The sequence below is a fragment of the Macrotis lagotis genome, chromosome 1 (assembly GCF_037893015.1).
Source record: "Macrotis lagotis isolate mMagLag1 chromosome 1, bilby.v1.9.chrom.fasta, whole genome shotgun sequence".
Classification (NCBI taxonomy): domain Eukaryota; kingdom Metazoa; phylum Chordata; class Mammalia; order Peramelemorphia; family Peramelidae; genus Macrotis; species Macrotis lagotis.
The window spans coordinates 694,507,743-694,528,757 of record NC_133658.1 but is presented as its reverse complement, the minus strand read 5'-3'; the positions used below and the strand labels follow the sequence as shown (position 1 = coordinate 694,528,757).

Here is a 21,015-nt window from a genome sequence, read left to right as displayed (position 1 = left end):
AGAAAAAGAAGAATCTGATCATAGAGAATTACTTGAGTCCCATGGAAGATCAAAACACATACTCAGATGATGACAAAATCGAAGCTTCCATATCCAAATCTCCAAGAGAAATAGAAAATGGGCTCAGACTATGGATGAGCTCAAAAAGACTTTGAAAAGCAATTGAGGGAGATGGAGGGAAAATTGGGAGGAGAAATTAGAGCGATGCATAAAAATCATGAAAACCAAATCAACAGCATAGTGAAAGATATACAAAAAAATACTGAAGAAAATAATATGCTAAAAACCAGGTTAAGCCTAATGGAAAAAGCATCTCATTGGAAAAACAGCCGACCTCGAAAACAGACCCAGAAGAAATAATTTTAAAATTATTGGGCTATCTGAATGCCATGATCAGGAGAAGAGCCTAAACTTCATTTTTCAAGAAATAATCCAGCAAAATTTCCCTGAGATCCTAGAAGCACAGGGTAAAATAGAAATCAAGATAATTCACCAGTCACCTCCTGAAAGAGATCCCAAAAGAAAAACTTCCAGGAATATTATAGCCAAATTCCAAAACTCCCAAATCAAAGAGAAAATTCTAAATGCTATCAGAAACAAACAATTCAGCTACTGAAGCTCCATAGTCAGGTTTATACAGGATCTGACAGCATCTACATTAAGGGCTCATAGGGATTGGAATATGATATTCCAGAAGGCAAAAGATCTTGGTTTACAACCAAGAATCAACTAGCCAGCAAAACTGAACATCCTCTTTCAGGGGAAAAGATGGACTTCAGCTGAACAGATAGTTTGATCTCCAAGTACAGGACTCTGGTGAACCATAGAGGGAGTGGAAGAGAAGGACTAACTATGAGGAACTTAATGATGTTGAACTGTTTGTATTCCTGCATGGGAAGAAGATATTGATAACTCATATGAATTTTCTCATTTCTAAGAGCTGTTAGAAGGAGCACATATATAGACAGGACATAGGAAGGAATGGTATAATAGAGTAAAAAGATGGAGTAAATGGGTGATAAAGGGAAGTACTGGGAGGAAGGGAAAGGAGATGAATAAGCAGCTAAGAAATTTCACATAGGAGTCAAGAAAAAGCTTTTTCAATGGAGTGGAAAGGGGGGAAGGCAAGGGGGAATAAGTGAGCCTTCATTCTCATCAGAAATGACTCAGAGAGGAAATAACATACACACTTAATAGGGTGAGGAAATCTATCTTACCCTAGAGAAAAATGAGAAGAAAGGAATGGGATAAGGGGGGATGGGGGAGGGAAGGGTTGGGGGGAATAGGTGATAAAAAAGAGGGAAGATCAAGGGAGAGAGTACTCAGATACAACACACTTTTGGACAGGGCCAGGATGAAAGGAGAAAGAGAGAATAGAATAAATAAGAGTGGGGAGGAACAGAGTGGAGGTACAGCTAGTAATAGCAACTGTGGGAAAAGTACTGAAGTAACTTCTCTGGTGGACTTATGATAAAGAAAGCAACTCACTCCAGAGACAAAGACATTGAAATCTGAACACAGACTGAAGTACATTTTTTTCTCTCTCTCTATTCATGAGGTTTCTCATCTTCTTGGGAGTGGGGGTATGTTTACTCTTACAACACATTCAATTTACATCAGTGTATAGAATGGAAACAATGTAAAGACCAGCAGACAACCTTCTTTGGTGGGGGGAAGGGAGGAGGGAATTGTAAAATTCAAAACCTTACAAAAAATGATAGGTAGATACTACTATTGCATATAATTGGAAAACAAATAAAATGTTAACAAACAGAATGTAAAAGAAAAGATTGCATTACCTATAAAGTTCCAACTAAATTTCATCACAACTTCAAAAAAAATCAAAAACAAATAAGTCGCTATAATAATGAGAAGGTCTCAGGGCTTCTAGGATTTCTGTTTGAATCTTTTTTCTATTAAGAAAAAAAGAACAAACAAAACAAACTACAGAAAAAAAGAATAGGATCAAGAGATCTAAAAGAAAGAGAGATTGCCAAAGCTAGGTAGGGAAAATGGGAAGCAGAAGGAAAAAATAGCAAACTCAACATTTGCTAAGGTCATAGGGCAGAACCAATAAAGTCGGCTTGCCCACAAATTCATATTATCACAAGAAAAAAAGAGATAAAGATTTGCTTAGAGGTGCTGAGAAACATAAGAATGGAAAACAAAGATAAAGACAGTTTGAAAATTGTTTTAAGATGGTCTGAATGTATATAATCTAAACAATATTAAAAAACTTATAGAATGATTTTTATCTTGAGACTGTCAAGGTAGGTGGTACAGTGGATAGAGCACTAGATTTGGTGTTAAGAAGACTCATCTGCCTGAGTTCAAACCTGACCTCAGACACATGCTTAGCTGTGTGAACCTGGGCCTACCCCTATTTGCCTCAGCTGCTCATCTGCAAAATGAACTGGAGAAGGAAATGGCAAACTATTTTAATATCTTTGCCAAGAAAACCTATAATGAGTTCATTAAAGAGCCATCCATAACTGGGACAACAGAACACTGACAAGTAGAGAATTTAATATTAACTGCTTATAAAAATTATTTGGTTAAGTAAATGTCCTTCAGGTGGGGAATGGCTGAACAAACTGTGGTATATGTATGTCAAGAAGCACTATTTTTCTATTAGAAACCAGGAAGGATGGGAATTCAGGGGAGTCTGGAAGGATTTGTATGAACTAATGCTGAGCAAGTTAAGCAGAACTAGAAAAACCCTAACACCCTAACAGCAGCATGGGGGTGATGATTAACCTTTATGGACTTGCTCATTCCATCAGTGCAACAATCAGGGACAATTTTGGACTATCTGTAATGTAGAATATCATCTGCATCCAGAGAAAGAATTGTGGAATTTCAGCAAAGATCAAAGACTACTACCTTTAATTTAGAAAAAATCATTATCTTATTATGTAATTTTGCTATCTCTTATACTTTATTTTTCTTCCATAAAGATGATTCTCTCTCATCACATTCAACTTAGATTAATGTATACCATGGAAACAATGGGGGATGGGGGGGTAGCAGCAAGATTAGGGGGGAAATTGAAAAACTCAAAATAAATAAAATCTTTCTTAAAAAAGAGTTGGAGGGGTGGCTAGGTGGCACAGTGGATAGAGCACTGGCCCTGGAGTCCAGGAGGACCTGAGTTCAAATCCAACCTCAAACACTTAATAATTACCTAGCTGTGTGGCCTTGGTCAAGCCACTTAACCCCATTGCCTTGCAAAAAAAAAAAAAAAAAGAGTTGGAAGAGATGACAAAGTAAACTGAAGACATAAAACTAAAATTGTACTGTATATAAAAATAGAATTTTGCTGTATTTCTGTAGAAAAAAATTATTTGGGTTTTTTGGTTATGGTTAGAGAATTCAGAACTCCCTCTGAATATCTTGAGTCCATCATTCCCCTCACATTAAACATTGGTCCTTAAATTTGGGTCACCATCTGAAAAAGGAATAGAATGGTCACTGGCATATGATATGAAGCTGGTTTGAAAAAACTAAAATATATCCATTTTGCATACTACAAGGACAATTGCAATCAGATTAATTTACTGTTAAAAAACATTTTCTCCTGACAAATAATTAAGACAGAAAAATAAACAATGGAATTACAGCTTACAAGATTAATAATAATGTTTTGTCAAAATACTAAGAATCAGAATATTTTTAGGCATCTCTAAAACCATTTACTGACAGAGAGAGAGAGAGAGAGAGAGAGAGAGAGAGAGAGAGAGAGCTCTTGGTTCTCAAGTAGATGAGAAAATCACTCACATTCAAGCAAAAAAAAAGAATAATAGATGCTAAAAGTAAAGCCCTGGGGCAGAAAACAGATGGGGTTTTTTTCCCCAATTCACACTCTTTTTTGACAAAGCTTCAAAGCATCTAAATTAGAGTGAATGAATTTCAGCAAAAATAACTTTCCAATAATGGAAATAAGGCATCATTCCATAATATCCAGAGGGATACCACAGAATCTCAAAATTCAAGGAAATATGAAAAGGTAGTAAATTCTAAAGACAGTCTTAGAACCAGGAAGACCTGAATCCAAGTCCTGACTCTGACAAATACTGATTGTGTGACCTTGTATAAATCACTGGATCTTTCAATGCCCTGGTTAACTTCTAAGACTAAGTTTCAGAGAAGGTGCTAACCTAAATGGGTAAAGGAAGTTTATACAGGAGTTCCCTCTACCAGTAAATTATAAGCCCAGCTCCATCTCCATCCTACCAAATGACAAAGCAATGTTGCACAATAATTCTCAACTCTATGTCCTTTAGGGCTCCATTAAGAATCCCCAAATAGCACTTTAGCATGTCCCTGCCTCACCTTACCAGATGTCCGGGGGAACAAAGTTGACTGATCTTTTTTCTCATTTCTTCCTTCCTATATCTTGTGCCAGATAGCAGTGTTAATGGTTCTCTGGTCAAATCATCATATATCAGGAAGTTAGAGGAAGAAAAACAAAAATAAAAAAGGCTTACCCCCCCCAGACCCTGAATAATTGAGAATTTAAAATATTAATATGTTAATCTGACTCCTCTATCACCAAAATTATATCACCTCCCTCATGTCATGGTCTTCAAAAGTGAAGGACAAACATTACTGTTGTTCTTGTTCTTGTTCTTGTTGTTCTGTTCTTGTTGTTGTAATTTAACATTGTGTTTGTAAAATTACATTACAATTCACTAAGGTATCTGCCTCTACTATTAGATTAGACATTTTATGTGATCTTGCTGTTAGGAAAATCTGAGTTCAATTTCTACCTCAGAGACATACTTTTGGATGATTATAGGAAAATCATTTAATTTTATCAGTGCCCTGGGCAACTATTTAAGGTACCATGATATAATAAAAGAAAATGATTTGGATCTGAGCTCGTCTCAGTTCCGCTCCTTATTTTCCATATGACCATAGGCAAGTCATTTAATTTCTTATGACTCAGTTTCCTTATCTACAAGAAGTTGAACTACAAAGGTTGCTTCCAGCTCTAAACCTAAGATCTATGGTCCCATATCTGGAAGTTAAAAGTAAGTTGCCAGGCTGCAGCCATAAAGAGAATTTCCACTCTGAAGCATTCCCATAGTGATGAAATGATAGACACTCTCCTTCTTATCTGGAGGGCAAAACTCCTCTGTCTTGTCCATCTCTGTATATTCCCTCTCCTTCTTTGTTAAATAGAGAAGATATTCAATAAATATTTATTGAAATTAAGTTAATTTGTTGGATTAAATGTCCAAAATTCACAATGGTCTTTGTTATCTTTAAACATCCTAATACCCGATTTGGGAAGACATTTTCCTGTGCTGTGTTTGGCCAGTTCTGTGCTAGCCATTATCAGGGGCATTCAGAAGGAGGGTGCCTCCTATTAAGAAGAATTTTTTAAAGTTCCATACATGTTAAGCAAGAAAACAACACAGAATTCCTACTTCTTCTCTTCCTCTTATCCACCGTGGTCTTGATGCTCCTGGCTAAAGTTTCCTAGAGGTTAACTTTGGCACTGTGAAAATTCTTACTGAAGATCATTGTGTCATTTGTTATCACCTGTGACACCTCCAGGGCAGCTGAGTGGCACAGTAGATCTGAAGTCAGGAAGACTCCTCTTTCTGAATTCAAATCATTATCACTAAGTGAGCCTAGACATGCCACTTAAACCTGTTTGCCTCAGTTTCCTCATCTATAAAATGAGTTGAAGAAGGAAATGGCAAACCACTTCAGTATCTATACCAAGAAAATCTCAGATGGGAACACGAAAAGTCAGTCACGACTGAATAATAACAATTGAACAGCAACAACTATCATCATCACTAGCCACAAGTAAAAATTGCCTAGCATCAATAATCAATCCCATAAATCTTGCTACCAACGAACTCCCTATTTTTTACTTACCAACACAGGTTCGGCTGTCATTAGAGCTGATGACATAACCCTGGGGACAATAACAAATCCCTCCAGTCGGTGAAGAGTGGCAGTGATGCTGACAACTCAGGGTGGCACATTGGGATATATCTAAACAAAGAAAAACACTTTTTAGCAATGCAGTGAGTAGAATCAACTTTCCTTTAAAAACAATGATTTTTTTCCCTTTTTTCGAAATCAATGAATACAGGGTATTTTCATGGTGACTTGCATGTAGTGGGTACTAAGCCAGTACTATTCTTTTTTAACTAAATTTAATCTAATGCTTACAGCACAATACAAACCAATATGATAACTCTAAAAGCAACCTAAAGCTGATATCTAATCTGGATAGAGCACTGCACCTAGGATTAATGAAGAGCTGACTTTAAATGCTAACTCAGACCATTACTGGGCAAGTCACTTAGCTTTTGTATGCATCAGTTTCCCCTATCTATAAAGGGGTTGATAATAATAATAATAATAATAATAATATAATAATAATAATGACAAGAGCTATCTCCCCTGGTTGTCAGGGGTATAAAATGAGATAATAATAATAAATTACTTTGCAAACCATAAAGTGCTTAAACAGATGCCACTATTAGTATTATTAGACCATGAGTTCTTCATATATGATAATCAATGTTTTCTCATTTATGCAAACCACTTCAGTATCTACACCAAGAAAATCTCAGATGGGAGCACAAGAAGTCAGTCACAATTGAATAATAACAATAACAATAATAATAATAATAATAATAATAATAATAACAATTGAACAATATTATTAGACCATGAGTTCTTCATATATGCAAATCAATGTTTTTTCATTTATGCAAGAAAGAGGGAGAATATTTTTTTACAAATCAAACTTGTTATTAACATATTAACTAGTTATTAAATTGATGATAATCACAATAAATTAAATAGCATGTATATATCATTGAAGCTGTTGATAACTCTTCCTTCTCATTCATGTCTCACAACTAATCACTTATTAAATTCCATCTTGTCTGTATTCAAAATACCTCACTCAGCTACCTACTCTTCTTTACTCTCATTGCTACCTCTTTTTTCAGACCCTCATCTTTTCTCACCTCTACCATTTTAACTGTCTGCCAACTAGTCTTCCTGCATCTGATTTTTCTCCTTCTTCTTCATTGTTGTCCCAGGAATCTTCCTAATAACTATTTGAATTCTTGTCAGACAAATTGGACTATTCTGTCTCCAGGGCATCCTTATCTTTCTTATCTCTGTGCCTTAGCTCATATCATCTCCCATGCCAAAAAGTACTCTCTCTCTCCCCCTGTTTCCAGTGTTCTAAACCCCCTCCTTTTCCATTCTCAATTCAAGTCACACATCCTCCATGGAGTCTTTCTTATTTCCCTAGGGTGAAGGCTATTTTGCCCCTATTCACTCTCCAAAGAACTTTTCCTGACTCTCTCCAAGAGTTCAAATCTAACCTCAGACATTAACTGACCCTGAATGCCTCAGCTTCATCTATAAAACAGGAACAATAATTGTACCTATCTCTCCAAAAGGTTATGAATATCAAGAGAGAGAGTAGATATAAAATACTTAGAACAATGTCTGGCACATACTAAACATTAAGTAAATGCTAGCTGTTTAATATTATTATTTTTTTATTATTATTACATGTGTACCACATTTATTAGTGGACTTGCTCTTTTCCCCACTATAGCTCATAAAGTTTTAGGCATCGTTGTGTTTAATATCAATAATAATAATAATGTTTAATAATTTAGCAATAATCAAATATAGAAATAGTTTTAAAAGGACTTTATACACATTACCCAACTTTGTATACTTAATAATACAGAGTACAATTGATACAGGAAAACTGAGGCACAGTGATGCTAAGAAAATGGCCCAAAGGCGATTAAGTACCCAAACTAAGATTCAGTACAGGTCTTCTGACAAAATAAATTTAGTGCCACAACAGGACAGGATAGCATCGTGGTAAGAATACTGGACTTGGAGTCAGGTGAATTGGGCTCAAATCCTGCATCCATTGATTAATTACCATGGTGACCATAAATTTTTAACTTTCTGAGTCTTCATTTCTGTAAAATAGACATATTTATAGAACCTACCTCCCAGGACTATTATGAGGATCAAATGAGATAATTACAGAACTTATCTCACCATGCTTTGTAATTTTGTAGTGAGGTTCTATAATTATCTATTCTTTGACTATGTAGAATAGCCACCCTCTAATTTGCAGTGACAGAAAAGAAAGTTTAGGCTTCTTGTAGAATAACCCACTCTTGATTGCTCTTATACTTACTACAATGTCTGCCAGCAGTCACATTAGTCTCATCTTCTCCAAAAGGACAGTCTGAGGTCCCATCACAAAGTTTTTCAATTGGGATACAGCGTCCAGACCCTGGACAAGCCCATTCTCCTGGGTAACATTCATGATGACCACTTTCTGAACAGAAGAGAAGAAAAAAAGCACAAACATTTCAGATGATGATGAATATTTTTATACCAGTGAAGCAAAGTCAATTTCTTTTTTTATTTTTAGTTCACAGTAATAGCAGGCATAAAACAAATAATAGATAATCCACAAATCCTGTCTGGCCAGTATTTTAAACTGACTCTCTAACTTATCTTTGTGTATTTATGATGGAGAAATGGTTAAAGAAATGAACTTTCAAAGTCAGGTACTTATAAGACATGACTTTGCATGATACACAGGTAGGATAATCTTCTCTCCTTTCCCCCCAGAAGACTATTACTTAAAGTAGTGGTATCAATCTCAAATGGGAACAGAGGTCATTAAACCATAATACAAATCCCTGACAGCCACGTATTGATTTAGATTTTAAATGTAAAGATATCTATGTTTTATTGTATTTTATTTTTGTTAAATATCTCCCAATAATATTTCAATCTAATTCTAGCTCCCCTGGAGTGTTGGGATCCCATGTTTGACACCTCTGACTTAAATCATGAGCCATGAAATCATGATGTCTAGAACACATTAGTATTTCTAATGGAAGAAGGTAAATATAGGGCTAAAATGATCGTTGTCCCAAAAAGACTGGAAGGAATAAAATAGAAATGGAGTTTTTTGGTCATTTTCTCACACCATTTACATGTGAAAACCTTATATAATGTAAAATAGTATGAGGAACTAAGAGATTTTCATAAAAAAAAAAAAGCATGCTTCAATGTTACCTCTTAGACTTCAACTTCTATGACTAACTTGCTTTTAGGACATAGGGTTCATGAACAAACTGTACTCCTGGATTTCTCCAAAGCAGCAGAACCAAAGAAGAATCTAGTCAAATTGGGAGGGGAGGGCAAACCCTACTTTTAAGCAAGTCCTCCCATATATAATCTCTGATCTCTACCACTTAACCTCATTCTCTCCTATACCTCCCTTATACTTAACCTTTTCCATATCATTATTTTGCTAGAAAATTTGAATTATAAAAAAACCCATGCCCATGAACTCATCCAAAGAATACCAGAACTATTCCATGGATACCCCATTGCCAAGTTGCCTTCTTTGACTTCATCTCCACCCTGAAGACCAATTCATTTTTTTACAAATTAGTTCACATTAAAATGAATATCAAAGCATTGCTACAGAAGGGCAAGAACTTGATAAGAGCCTAGCCTGTACATAGTAGGCATATATAAGAGCAGGATTGAAATCACGCCATCTAAGATAATAGGATATTGTAATAATAGACTTTAGAGTAGATACAAAAGATCCTTCAAACTGGAGTAATGTTGCATAACAGTCTTATTTGGAGAGTCTGACTAAACTTGGAGAAAACTTGATCTAAATTACCAAGCTAATTAGAATTATGTTCATTTGAAGGACTAAAACAAGCCTAGTATTCAGCTGTGACCTTGAATATACTTCCTCTGCCCAGAAGAGGACTCAGAGCTGACTTTGAGGGGTCTTGAAGATTTTGGATTTCCCCTCTTCCACCATAACTGTCATTGCTCTAGGACCACGACATATAGAAGCAGTGTCTGTAGCAGGAGTGGAGACACTAGACACAGACTGGCCTCCTTAGGGAAATGAGCCTGGTGAGATCATTCATGAGCACCCAGATATGAGAGAAAACAACTAGGAACTAGGATTTATCATCTGCACGTGTGTTCTCTAAGCTGGAGCCCATTTTGTCCTGGACCAAGTACTTGTGGATGTGGTGTTAGATATATCACATACTTCCAGTGGGATATTTTGTAACAACTGTTCTAACTGAAACATCTTAGAAAGTACCCTTTATTAAAAAGTACTTAAGAAAAGGATAAGCTAATTCTTGGGGTACAGTGAATAGAGCATCGGGCCTGGAATTGTATGCTCAAATCTTGTGTCAGTTATTTACCATCTATGTGGCCCTGGGTAAGTCACTTAGCCCCGTCTGCCTCAGTTTTCTCATCTGTAAAATCAACTGAAAAAGGAAATGGCAAACCACTCCAGGATCTTTGCCAAGAAAACCCCAAGAGTCAAGTATGACTGAATAAACAACAACAACAAAAAGCTAATTCTTAGCTGATATTCTTGGAAGGAAGTAAATCAATGGAAGTTTAAGTCAATAGCACTAGATTATCATTTCCAGATCTCTCAGAAGTATACCTAGTCCACTGAAAGTCTTACTCTGGTATCTGAAACTCATTTATGAGAATGGAACTTGGAATAAGAATGCTCCAGATCTTATTTGGGCTTATTTGGGTGTTTAACATATACTTGAGTTAAGTTGAGTTAAGTTGAGTTAATAGGTGTCCAGCCTAAAAAGGGATTAAGGGTGGGATAGAAGTGGAGAATAATTCTGCCCAATATGTTTAGTGATAGCAAAGGAATTTATCCAGCTGATTGTATGCATTTTCATTTGCTGGTTTTCATTTGCTGACTACCTGTTCAGGTCACTGTTGCTGTCATACCAGTCATTGAATTATCTCAATGCCATCAAATCCCTAGTTGAGGGACAACTTTGCATGTCTATAAATTCTAATGAGGAGACAAAGTGTGTGCCCTGAAAAGCATTTCATATAGAAAGAATTTCTTTTGTCACAGTAAACATCTTCTGAGAGAGGAGTCTTCTACTCACCACATCCATTTTCATCTGCATTATCTTCACAATCATCATCACCATCACAAACCCAACTTTGATGAATGCAACGGCCACTTGGACAAGTAAAGAAATTTCCTCTGCATGTCTGATAGGCTAAGAAGAAAGAACAACAACTTCATTCTTCAGAAGTAAACCATGTAGAATAATCAAATTAGAATCATAAATTAATAGCATGTTAAAGGGAAAGAAACCTTGGAAATTATCTATCCTACATTGGATAAAGGTCCAAAAATCAAAGATAAAATGCCATATCCAAGGTGATACAACTAGTAAATGATACAGGTCTAGATCTAGAAAACAGATCTCTTGACTCCAAATTCGGTGCTCTTTCTACTGAAATGTACATTTATCCTGACCTAAAATCTACCCTTCAGCTGAAGTCATATGATTGTTTTCCTAGTCAAAAAAAAAGAATAAAAATTAATGATTCTAAGGTGCTCACATATAGAGGGAATTCATCTCAGTATCAATCTAAATTGGAGTAGGAGTTGGTAGCCCTAGAAGGAAGTGCTCACCTGATGAGAGATCATTTGACAGTAAGACTAATAAGTGCACAGAATCTCACAGCAATGATTTCAACCCTAATTGTGATCATGACTCTTCTTTTTGACAAAGGAATCTGCTCCAAGACCAAATGGATCAATGACTCTTACAATCTCTCTGACCCAATCCCAAAATAAGAAAATGTACTGTAAAAAAGTGTTGAATTTGTGTTTTTTCCCTATTAAAATGTACTTTATTATATTATCTCTATTGTTAGTAATCATAAGATAATAAATTTAGAGACAAAGGGCAGAAGATTCTTTATTATAATAGATGAGGGAGGGGAGATACTTTATTTCCTCTATTTACTGATGCTTTATCTCTAAGGAAGATAGAAAAACTGATAAAGGCAACCTGGTAAAGGCTAAGTATTTATTAGAGTGATGGGTTCAAATCCGCCTCTGACCTTTACTAGCTGTTCAATACTGGACAAGTCACTTAATATCTAGGTTCTCCATAAAATTTCAAGGTTTCATTCTTCAGTGGTGGAAAGAGTTTGTATAGTAGGAGTTCACAATATAGATAAAGCCATAGATCCTTTGTATATTCCTCTAAGTACAGAAACAGCTGTTGAGAATTATGGGAATTTAAATAACTTTGTTAGGTAACCTTCACTTTCTGTCTACTATCCCTGCATCCACATGATGAAGAAGCAAGATCCATGCACAGACAATGAGGTTTGTTTCATTTGTATACTCTCAATTAGCAAGTGACTTCTTAATCAGCACTATTTGTTCCCTTATGTGGAAGGACTCAAACTTCTTTTCCTCTGCTTCATCTATTCTACTAATTGAGATAGTCCTGGACATTGTGCTTAAGAGTCTTAAAAATAGAAATACTCCCTTAGAATACCTGCCCTGCTTCTAGTCTGGCCCCCTTAAACATCCATGATTCATGAGAGCAATCTCTATGGAAAAGAGACTTTGGGAACTGCAGTACTACTGTCTACCTGCTCTCTCTCTCTCCCCGCCCCCTTCTCCCTTTCCAACATCAGCTCTACTTCCTGTACATTCCTGCAGTCAGGTGTGTATGAATGAAACTCAAGTGGAGATGCAAACTGGTAAATGGTTCTGCACCACTAACAGAGCCCGCCTTCTCCATAGTCATAGCCATCAAAAGACACATGAAAGAAAGTTCTCATCATCAAAGTCCTCAGTTCCATCAAGTGGCACAACATCAGAAAGGAAATGTGGTTTTCTTCATGGAGATGACAATGAAGATGTCTGTCTTCCCATATTCTTTGCTTCCAAACCCCAAGGACCACTGGGCATTTTAATACATTGTGCAATTAAAATCTTCAAATATCCTGTCTTCTCCATTAGAGTTCTTTGAAATCAGGGGTTGTCTTTTTGGTTCGTTTTTATTGGTTGTACTAGAAGCATTTAAATAAAGACTTTTTATTTGAAAAAAAAGAAATCAGGGGTTGTCTTACTTTTATATTTATCTTCCTTGTGCTTAATGCAATACTGGACAAAGCAGTGAATCAACATTTATTAAGCACCTAATATGTGCCAAAGACTGCTAAATACTGGGAATACAAAAAGGGGTTAAAAACAACACAGTCCCTGTCTTCCAGAAGCTCATATAAAGGGGGTAGCTGGATGGTACAGTGGATAGGGTACCAGTCCTGGAGTCAGGAGAATCTGAATTCAAATCCAGCTTCAAATCTAGCCTCAGATATTTGATACTTACTAGCTATATGACCTTGGGTAAGTCTCTTAACCCCATTGCCCCACCAAAAAAAAAGCAAAAACAAAAGTTCATAAAGAATAGTGCTTTTTCATTCATAACCTATTCTCTTCTGTAATTTCTTTCAATTGACTCTCAACTTCTATCTAATAGAGATTCCCATCTATAAGAGATGAAAACTACAAAGGGTTCAAATACAATTAGAATAAGGGTCCTCTTCCAATGTGAATACTAGCAAGTTTGCCATTTTTGTATCTTTATCTTAGCTATTGTGTCAGCTATTATTCCTGGGAAAATGGAGAATTTAGAATTCCAAGATACATCTCACTCATATACCAAAATCAATAACAATAACAAATAGATATGATGCTTTAACAATGAGGACTTTGGGAAGATAGCATATTTTATCCATCATCTTTCTGTTAAGTCCACCCCATAAGCAGATTATCTTTGGAAGAAAATTTAAGAATCACATCATCATGACCAGTTAACACTTTTGGCAAAGTTATCCTCTGGTTCCAAAAGACATCTAGTTTAATACTTCTTTTGTTTCATAAGAATGAATGGAATCGTTAAAAAAAAAAAAAAGTTAGCCTTGAACAACAAGGTCCAAAGTAACAGCATCACCGTACTGCAATCATGTTCGTCACTCTGGTCTCCACAGTCGTCATCATGGTCACAAACAAAGGATCGAGGGATGCACTCTCCATTGGCACACTGAAACTGGTTGTTCAGGCATCTCTGAGCTGGGACACAAGATGAAAAGGGCAAAGAAAAAGGCTAATTTTATTTAACTTTCAAACCAAACTGGTAAAGAATTCTAATCATTTTTATCTTAGGAAGAATATACTTCAGTCATGCAGCATGTCCTGAGTGGTACTTACTGCAATTGACTTCATCAGATGAGTCTCGGCAATCTACTTTCCCATCACATCTCTGACTTGTGTTGTAACATGCCCCATTGACACAAGTCAACTGTTCACAGACGGGATAGTCTAAAGAAAGAATAGAAACATATGTTCAGTCTAATCCAATCCAATTCAATCAACAACCATTTGGAGATACAGAGAAGAAATAAAAAATGAAGAATGAGGAAGGAAGAGAGGGGAGGGAGGGGGAGAGAGAGAGGGAGGGAGGAAGAGAGGAAAGGAGGAAGAGAGGGAGGGTGAAAGGGGAAGGAGGGAGGGAGGGATGAAGGGTAGGGTGGGAGGGAGAGTAGAAGGGAGGAAGGGAAGTGGGAGGGAGGGCGCAAGGGAAGAAGGAAGGGAGGACACTCAAAAAGCAGAGCCTTTTAAAAAAATTATTTAATGATTTTCTTCACTGTGGTCCAAGTTAAGATCATTTAATTAGGGATCCAGAATTCTATGGAATCTAGATTCAACTCTGACATGAGTAGTTGCGTGACCTTGAGCTAGTCTTTTATACATCTATAGAATTAACTTAATTGCCTAAGCTACGTCACAAGGTAATTAACTGTAAGGAATCAATGAATTAACATATATGAAAATACTGAAAATTGTGAAGACATATACAAGCATGAATTATTATGGTATTGCTGTATTATTTACATTATAACTATTCCATAAATAGCTCTACTACTAAGGAACAATATGAGGGGTCCTGATAGAGTGGTCGGAACACTAGACTTAGAGTAGGTAGACCTGGGTTTAAGCTATGTCTATGTCATTTACCTTGTGATCTTGAACAAGACACCACCCCTCCAATTATCTGTTTTCTCATTTGTAAAATAGCCCAGCTATATGAGGTGATCCCTAAGGTTCTTCTATATCTGACTTTCTATGACTGGTTGGAGCTCCAAAGACCTCATCTATAAAAAATTGTAAATAGCTCAAATTTACAAAGTATGTAAGATTTGCCAAGTAACAGTCACTCCTTTGATCCTCTTAACAACCCAGGTCAAGAGGCAGTACAGGTATCTCTACTTTACACATAAAAAAAAAATGGAGTTAATAGAGATTAAATGATTGAGTCATGAATAGATGTGTGTGTGCAGCATTTGAAGGGGCAGCTACATGGCACAGTATATAGAGTTCTGGGTTTGGAGTCAAGAAGACATTGGTCCAAATCAGACTGTGTGACTTGGACATATGACTTAATCCTGTTTGCCTCAGTCTACTCATCTGTAAAATGACCTGGAGAAGGAAATGACAAACCACTCCAAAGTCCTTGCCAAGAAAACCTCAAAAAGGGGTCAATAAAGAGTCAGACATAACTAAACATGACTTGACAAGCAGCATTTGAACTCCTGACTATTCTGACTCTAGATCTAATAGTCTTTCCAAAACATTACCTCAGCTGACTTTCAAGTTTCCTTTAAACTTGACAATTCCACAGATCTTTGGTAATGATGGCGAATTTGTTCATTAAAAGAGTTTAAAAAGTATTTGCATCTTAATGATCTTCTTTGATTAGTTTTCTCTTTTTATTTCTCTAGAGGCAATTAGGTGGTATAATGGATATAGCATACCGGAAAACCTGAGTTCAAATTTAACCTCTTGGCCTCTGATTGCCTTGGTCTCCCCATCAGTGAAACAGGGACAGTATTAGCACTTCCTTTTCAGGGTTGCTGTGAAAACTGGCAAAATCCATGCTAAACAAGTGTTCTCTATTGTTATTACTATTTCTATTGGGACATTTTCCTTTAAAGATTGAACTCATAGCGATTCTATATAGAACATATTGTCTTCAGAGATTTTAAATCAAGAGAAAGTTTTGCTTTAGTTATCTCACATGTCTAGAGACCTGAAAAAAGGATCTGTAAAAAAACAAAACAAAACACTAGATCTCTGATTTCACTGAGATAATGAACTTGCCCTCTAATCAATGAGGGCAATAACTCAGAAAGCCAAAAGCATATTTCTATTTTCATGTTCTCATGAGCTTTGGTGACTAGGTTTGGAGTTCCCCTGACAAATGTAGATGCTTTCAGATAATTTCTGGAATAATCTCAAAAGAGACTTCTCGGGGGTGGCTAGGTGGCACAGTGGATAGAGCACTGGCTCTGGAGTCAGGAGTACCTGAGTTCAAATCCACCCTCAGACACTTAATAATTACCTAGCTGTGTGGCCTTGGGCAAGCCACTTAACTCCATTGCCTTGCAAAAAACCTAAAAAAATAAAAAAAGAGAGAGAGAGACTTCTCCAAGCCACTTTAATTGGTAGCAAAGGATAATATCCTCTTAAGAAGCTGAATGAGATTTCTTTCAGTTAAAATCTTTCATCTATAAAAAAGACATTCCATAACTTCATGTGGTTACTTTTTACTGTGAATGACAAACTCTTATACAACATTTTTTATCTTTCTATTTCTGAATATAATAAGACTAAATTTCTAACCCTTCAGGAGGTACTTAAGCTTGTACCCTAGAAGCATTTTAACAACCAGGCTCCCAGTTTCTATAGATTAATAAATCTTAGAATTTCGGGGGGGGGGGGGCATGGGAGACTTTAGAGATGTAGTTCTATTTATTTATATATGCACATATAACATGAAAGCAAGAAGAACATTTTGTAGTGTGTGGTTTGTAGAAATACAATGGCAAATGTAGTTGGATAAATGTAAATCTAAGCTAGAATTAGGGAAAGAGTAGGGAACAAAGGAAAATGTCTGATAGAAGTATAGGTTTAATCCTAGTGCCTATATTGAGTGCTCATGGCAATTCATAATCACTTTGAACCTCTAATTTTTTCATCTGTAAAATGGGAATAATAATATTTGTATCATGAAATACTGGAGAGAAAGCAGTCAGAGAGTTAAGACCTAGATTCAAGTCTTATCTTTGATACATACTGTTCAATCTAATTAACCTCTCAGTGCTCCCAAGCAACTAAATCCAAAGATTTATTGAGAGTCGTTGCTTATCTTCACTGATTAGAGGACAATTCGCAATCTCAGTGAAATCAGAGGTCTAGAGATTATAGACATACATGAAAACATACTTATGTGTGTAACATGTATTATATGTGTGTACTTGTTGAGACCCCAACCCTCTCTACTCTGAGTTCATTGAACCCCAAAACTTTAGTTTTGGAAAAACAAGTTTTGAAGAACATGTTTCAAATCCAGTGTATCCTGTAACAAACATGTTTGCGTCTTGTCTGAGGCCCCCTCTGGTGCTCTGAGTCCATGTGCCTCCCTAAACACTTCCTTACACCTGTGGTAAATATTTTGCTTACCCCACCTTATTTAGGGAGTCTGACCCTACCCCTCAGTGTTAGTACTTCTCCCAGTCCAGACCACTGTGCTTCAATGTCCACCCTGCCCCAACCTCCAGAGTTAGAGTCCCTCCCTTACCCACTGTACCCCAACATCCTGCATTAAAGCTACTTTGACTGAGAGGTAGCCTGAATCAGTGCAATTCTTTCACAAGAACCCTCCACTTCGAACCCCTGACCTACACTTGCATATCTATATTTATTAATATTTATCTATTTCTTTATGTTTGTTCTAGAATATGCCCTGAATACTACCTATCTCTCAATTTTGTTTTGAGAAAAGTGCTCTATAAATCTGAAAGAGTTCAAGGAAGGGGAGGGAAATGATTAAGAATTAATTTTTTTCTTTGTTATTTGTTGTGATTGTAATGAATTCTTTTGAAAGTCTTTTTCATGGGGTGTCAGTGTCCCCTCAACATTATGATCCTATATCAACTTGACAAGTTACACAACTGTTTACTTGACTTTGCACATAAATCACCCCCCAAATCTTGGGTGTCTTAGGATCTAAATGATACCATGAAAGGATTTCCCTCCCCCTAGTTTGCCTTGATCTTATCAAGTACACTAAGAGCAACTCCACTACAGCCAGAACAGAACTCAGGTTCTCTCTCTGTCTCTCACTCACTCTCTCTCTCTCTCTCTCTCTCTCCCTCTCTTCTTCTCTGTGTCTGTCTTTTTCTTTCTCATTGTCTCTGTTTCTCTCTGTTTCTGTCTCTCTGTCTCTTTCGTCTGTCTCTGTCTCTGTCTCTCACTCACTCTCTCTTTCCCCCTTCCTCTCTGTGTCTGTCTCTGTTTCTGTTTCTGTCTCTTTCTCTTTCTATCTCTTTCTGTTTGTGCATGTGTTTGTGTGTGTGCCTCTTTGTGAGTCTTTCTCTGTTGAGTTGGTCTCTTTGTCTCTTTCTGTGTGTGTCTCTCACTCTGTCTCTGTGTGTCTGTTTCTGTCTCTGTCTCTCTCTGTCACACACACACACACACACACACACACACACACACACACAGAGATGACACACGCAGATAAGCTGTGAGGAGAGTGGAATTTATTAGGCCCTGGGCTCTGGCAGCTCCATTTATGATTGTGATCGTAGACATGGGGACTCTGAGGCAAATTTGTTTGGCAGGTCTCTTGTTCTCCTCAAGCCTGCCTTTTGAGAGACCATGCCATCAGAAAGAAAGGGAACGTACTAAAGCAGCCCAAACTGACACGACTTTAAGGTTACTGACATGCTCATTCTCTGACTGAACAACAAAGCCAGGCTCAGTGTCGTCAGGCAAAATCTTGTGATGGTCAGAGGTCAGCGGTTTGACACGCCAAATGAATGGAACGCTTTCTTGTCTCTATCCAAGCTGATAACGAAGCTCTCTCCATCCACTGGGGATCCCATTGCCCCCTCCCCACAAGCACACCTCCTGGATATCTCCTGAACACAGCCTCAGCCCAGGATTTGCCTCACACAGAGCAGATACAACATAACAGACTGAGAAATGAGGCACCGGTCCTAAGGTGGCTTGGGATCAGGACTAGATGAAATTCAACCAAATATTTGGGAATTTAAAAAAAAAAAGGATAGCCTTCCTTTCTCCCTTCTGGGGACCCACACAAAAGCAATGGGTCTAAATTGCACACGCAGTTTGTGCGGAGCCCGGATCCCTATTGCTACAAGCAATGTGTTAATTAATGAGCTTTTCTCTAGCCCAAGAAAGAAAGGGCCACCATCCCCTTACCTCCCCATTGGGCTGTTTCTGAAAGCTTGCTTGTTTGTTTGGCAAGACTGAGTCTAAGCATTGTAACTTTTTTTCTATAGACAGATCTGTCATGCTACTGAAGTGCGCCACAGAATTTTAAGCAGGGGCAAATACACATGGATTCATTTAGAATATACACATGAATACCGGACAGGGTCTTTATTCTGGATTTTCTCATGTGAAATTTGTAAGGATTCTTGGTCAGTAATCCACAAATTCTAAAGCTTAAAGTGTAGATGTCAGTATAAAATGTTATGCCTAAAAATTCAAGCTGATTTATTTATTGAAATACATTCTTGGATATACATACCATTTCACTGAATAGTTCATGATAAGTTGGGAACTAGCTTTAAACAAACAAAAAAAAATGTCCCATATTATGGTTCTGTTCCTTTTTGCAAGGTCAGAGTCTGGTAACCCAAAATATACATTCTTTTTTAAAATAGTAATTAAACACAGTCATTTCTTACAATAAAAAGCAAAGAAAAAATAATCTTAGATTACTTTTTAAATTTCATGTAATTGTTTGTGTTATTCTGTCTGTCTTTTGATATTATACTTGTTTACATATATGTACCTGTATGCTCCTCTCCTAACTTTGGCATTGGCAATCTAGCTGGTTAAAAGAATATTAAATCAATAAAATGATAGCTTACATAATTCTGGGGGAATAAAAAAATTCCCTAATCTTTCTATATTGAATCATAAACTAGAATTCATAATTAAAAATAAAAATAATCATCAATTTAGTTTGCATTTCTTTTATAAGAAGCCCTCATATCATGTTTCATTTTTGTATTATAGTTATTTGTGTATGTATATGTATAGTTATATGTGACCTATCTTTCTATTAGATTAGTAGATCTTTGAGGACAAGGGACAATCTTATTTAATCTTTGTAACAGCAATCTGCAAATAGTAGTAACATAGAAAATATTTGTTGAAGAGTTAGTAAAGAAAAAATAGTTGGGGAACTCTTTACCCTCTCTAAATATAAATAATTTAGTAGTACAATGAATTAACAGACATGTTAATGTACTGTAAAAGGACAAAGTGCCATGCATTTGTGGTAGGAATAAGACATTCAACAATCAGTCAATCATTCTCTCAATTAGTTCCAACCCCAAAGCTTGACAAAATGGTCAAAAGAAGATAAAAATGGAAGTAGACATGTTACAAAAAGAAATTGCATTTAAATAGACTTATATAGATAAAGTTCAGCCAAAAGGTTCAAAATGGGTAATGGGTGACATGATTAGGGAAATTTAGTTCTAAGACCCTATTCTCTATTTATAGTCCTCAGGTTATCCTTGTATTTAAATCAGATAGTTACTCTGGCTCTAGGGCAGGTCAATATGTTCAGAGGAGAGATTTATGTATCTGGAGGTCATCAATATTTTAATTTGGCCAGCAACTCTTAGATACTGAGTATTACCAACAGAACAGGTTTAACACTGGCTAAAGAAGACACATACCAAGAGAAAAAAAAGAGAAAATTAGTGAAATGAAATGGAAAGGGCACGGGGGAAAAAGATGGGATGATGGAGTTAGAGAAATGGGGGTGGGGGGGTGGGGAGAGACTTTCTCTACTAAGAATGTAGCAACCTCATTAGCCCTAATGTGGAGCTATGCAATTCAATTAGTGTCATTGACAAATCTAAGGAATCTGCAAGGAGAGCAGGAAATGGGAGAGAGTAAGAGAAAAGAAGTAACAAGAGAAAAGGGAAAAGATAGAAATATAGATAACTTTCTATAGTATTTGTTTATATATATATATT

General features: G+C 36.6%; 1 protein-coding gene across 2 annotated transcripts in view; it reads right to left on the bottom strand.

Annotated features, from left to right (window-relative positions):
• The window catches only part of LRP2 (LDL receptor related protein 2), a 255,216-nt gene that overhangs the window by 174,772 nt on the left and 59,429 nt on the right, over positions 1-21,015 (bottom strand). For both annotated transcript variants that reach the window (XM_074215768.1, XM_074215769.1), the window contains exons 5-9: positions 14,141-14,251; positions 13,889-14,002; positions 11,001-11,117; positions 8,213-8,356; positions 5,893-6,012 (exon numbers count right to left, since the gene is read on the bottom strand). In XM_074215768.1, coding sequence (XP_074071869.1) covers positions 5,893-6,012; positions 8,213-8,356; positions 11,001-11,117; positions 13,889-14,002; positions 14,141-14,251 — 606 coding nt within the window. The remainder of the gene's footprint in view (positions 1-5,892; positions 6,013-8,212; positions 8,357-11,000; positions 11,118-13,888; positions 14,003-14,140; positions 14,252-21,015) is intronic.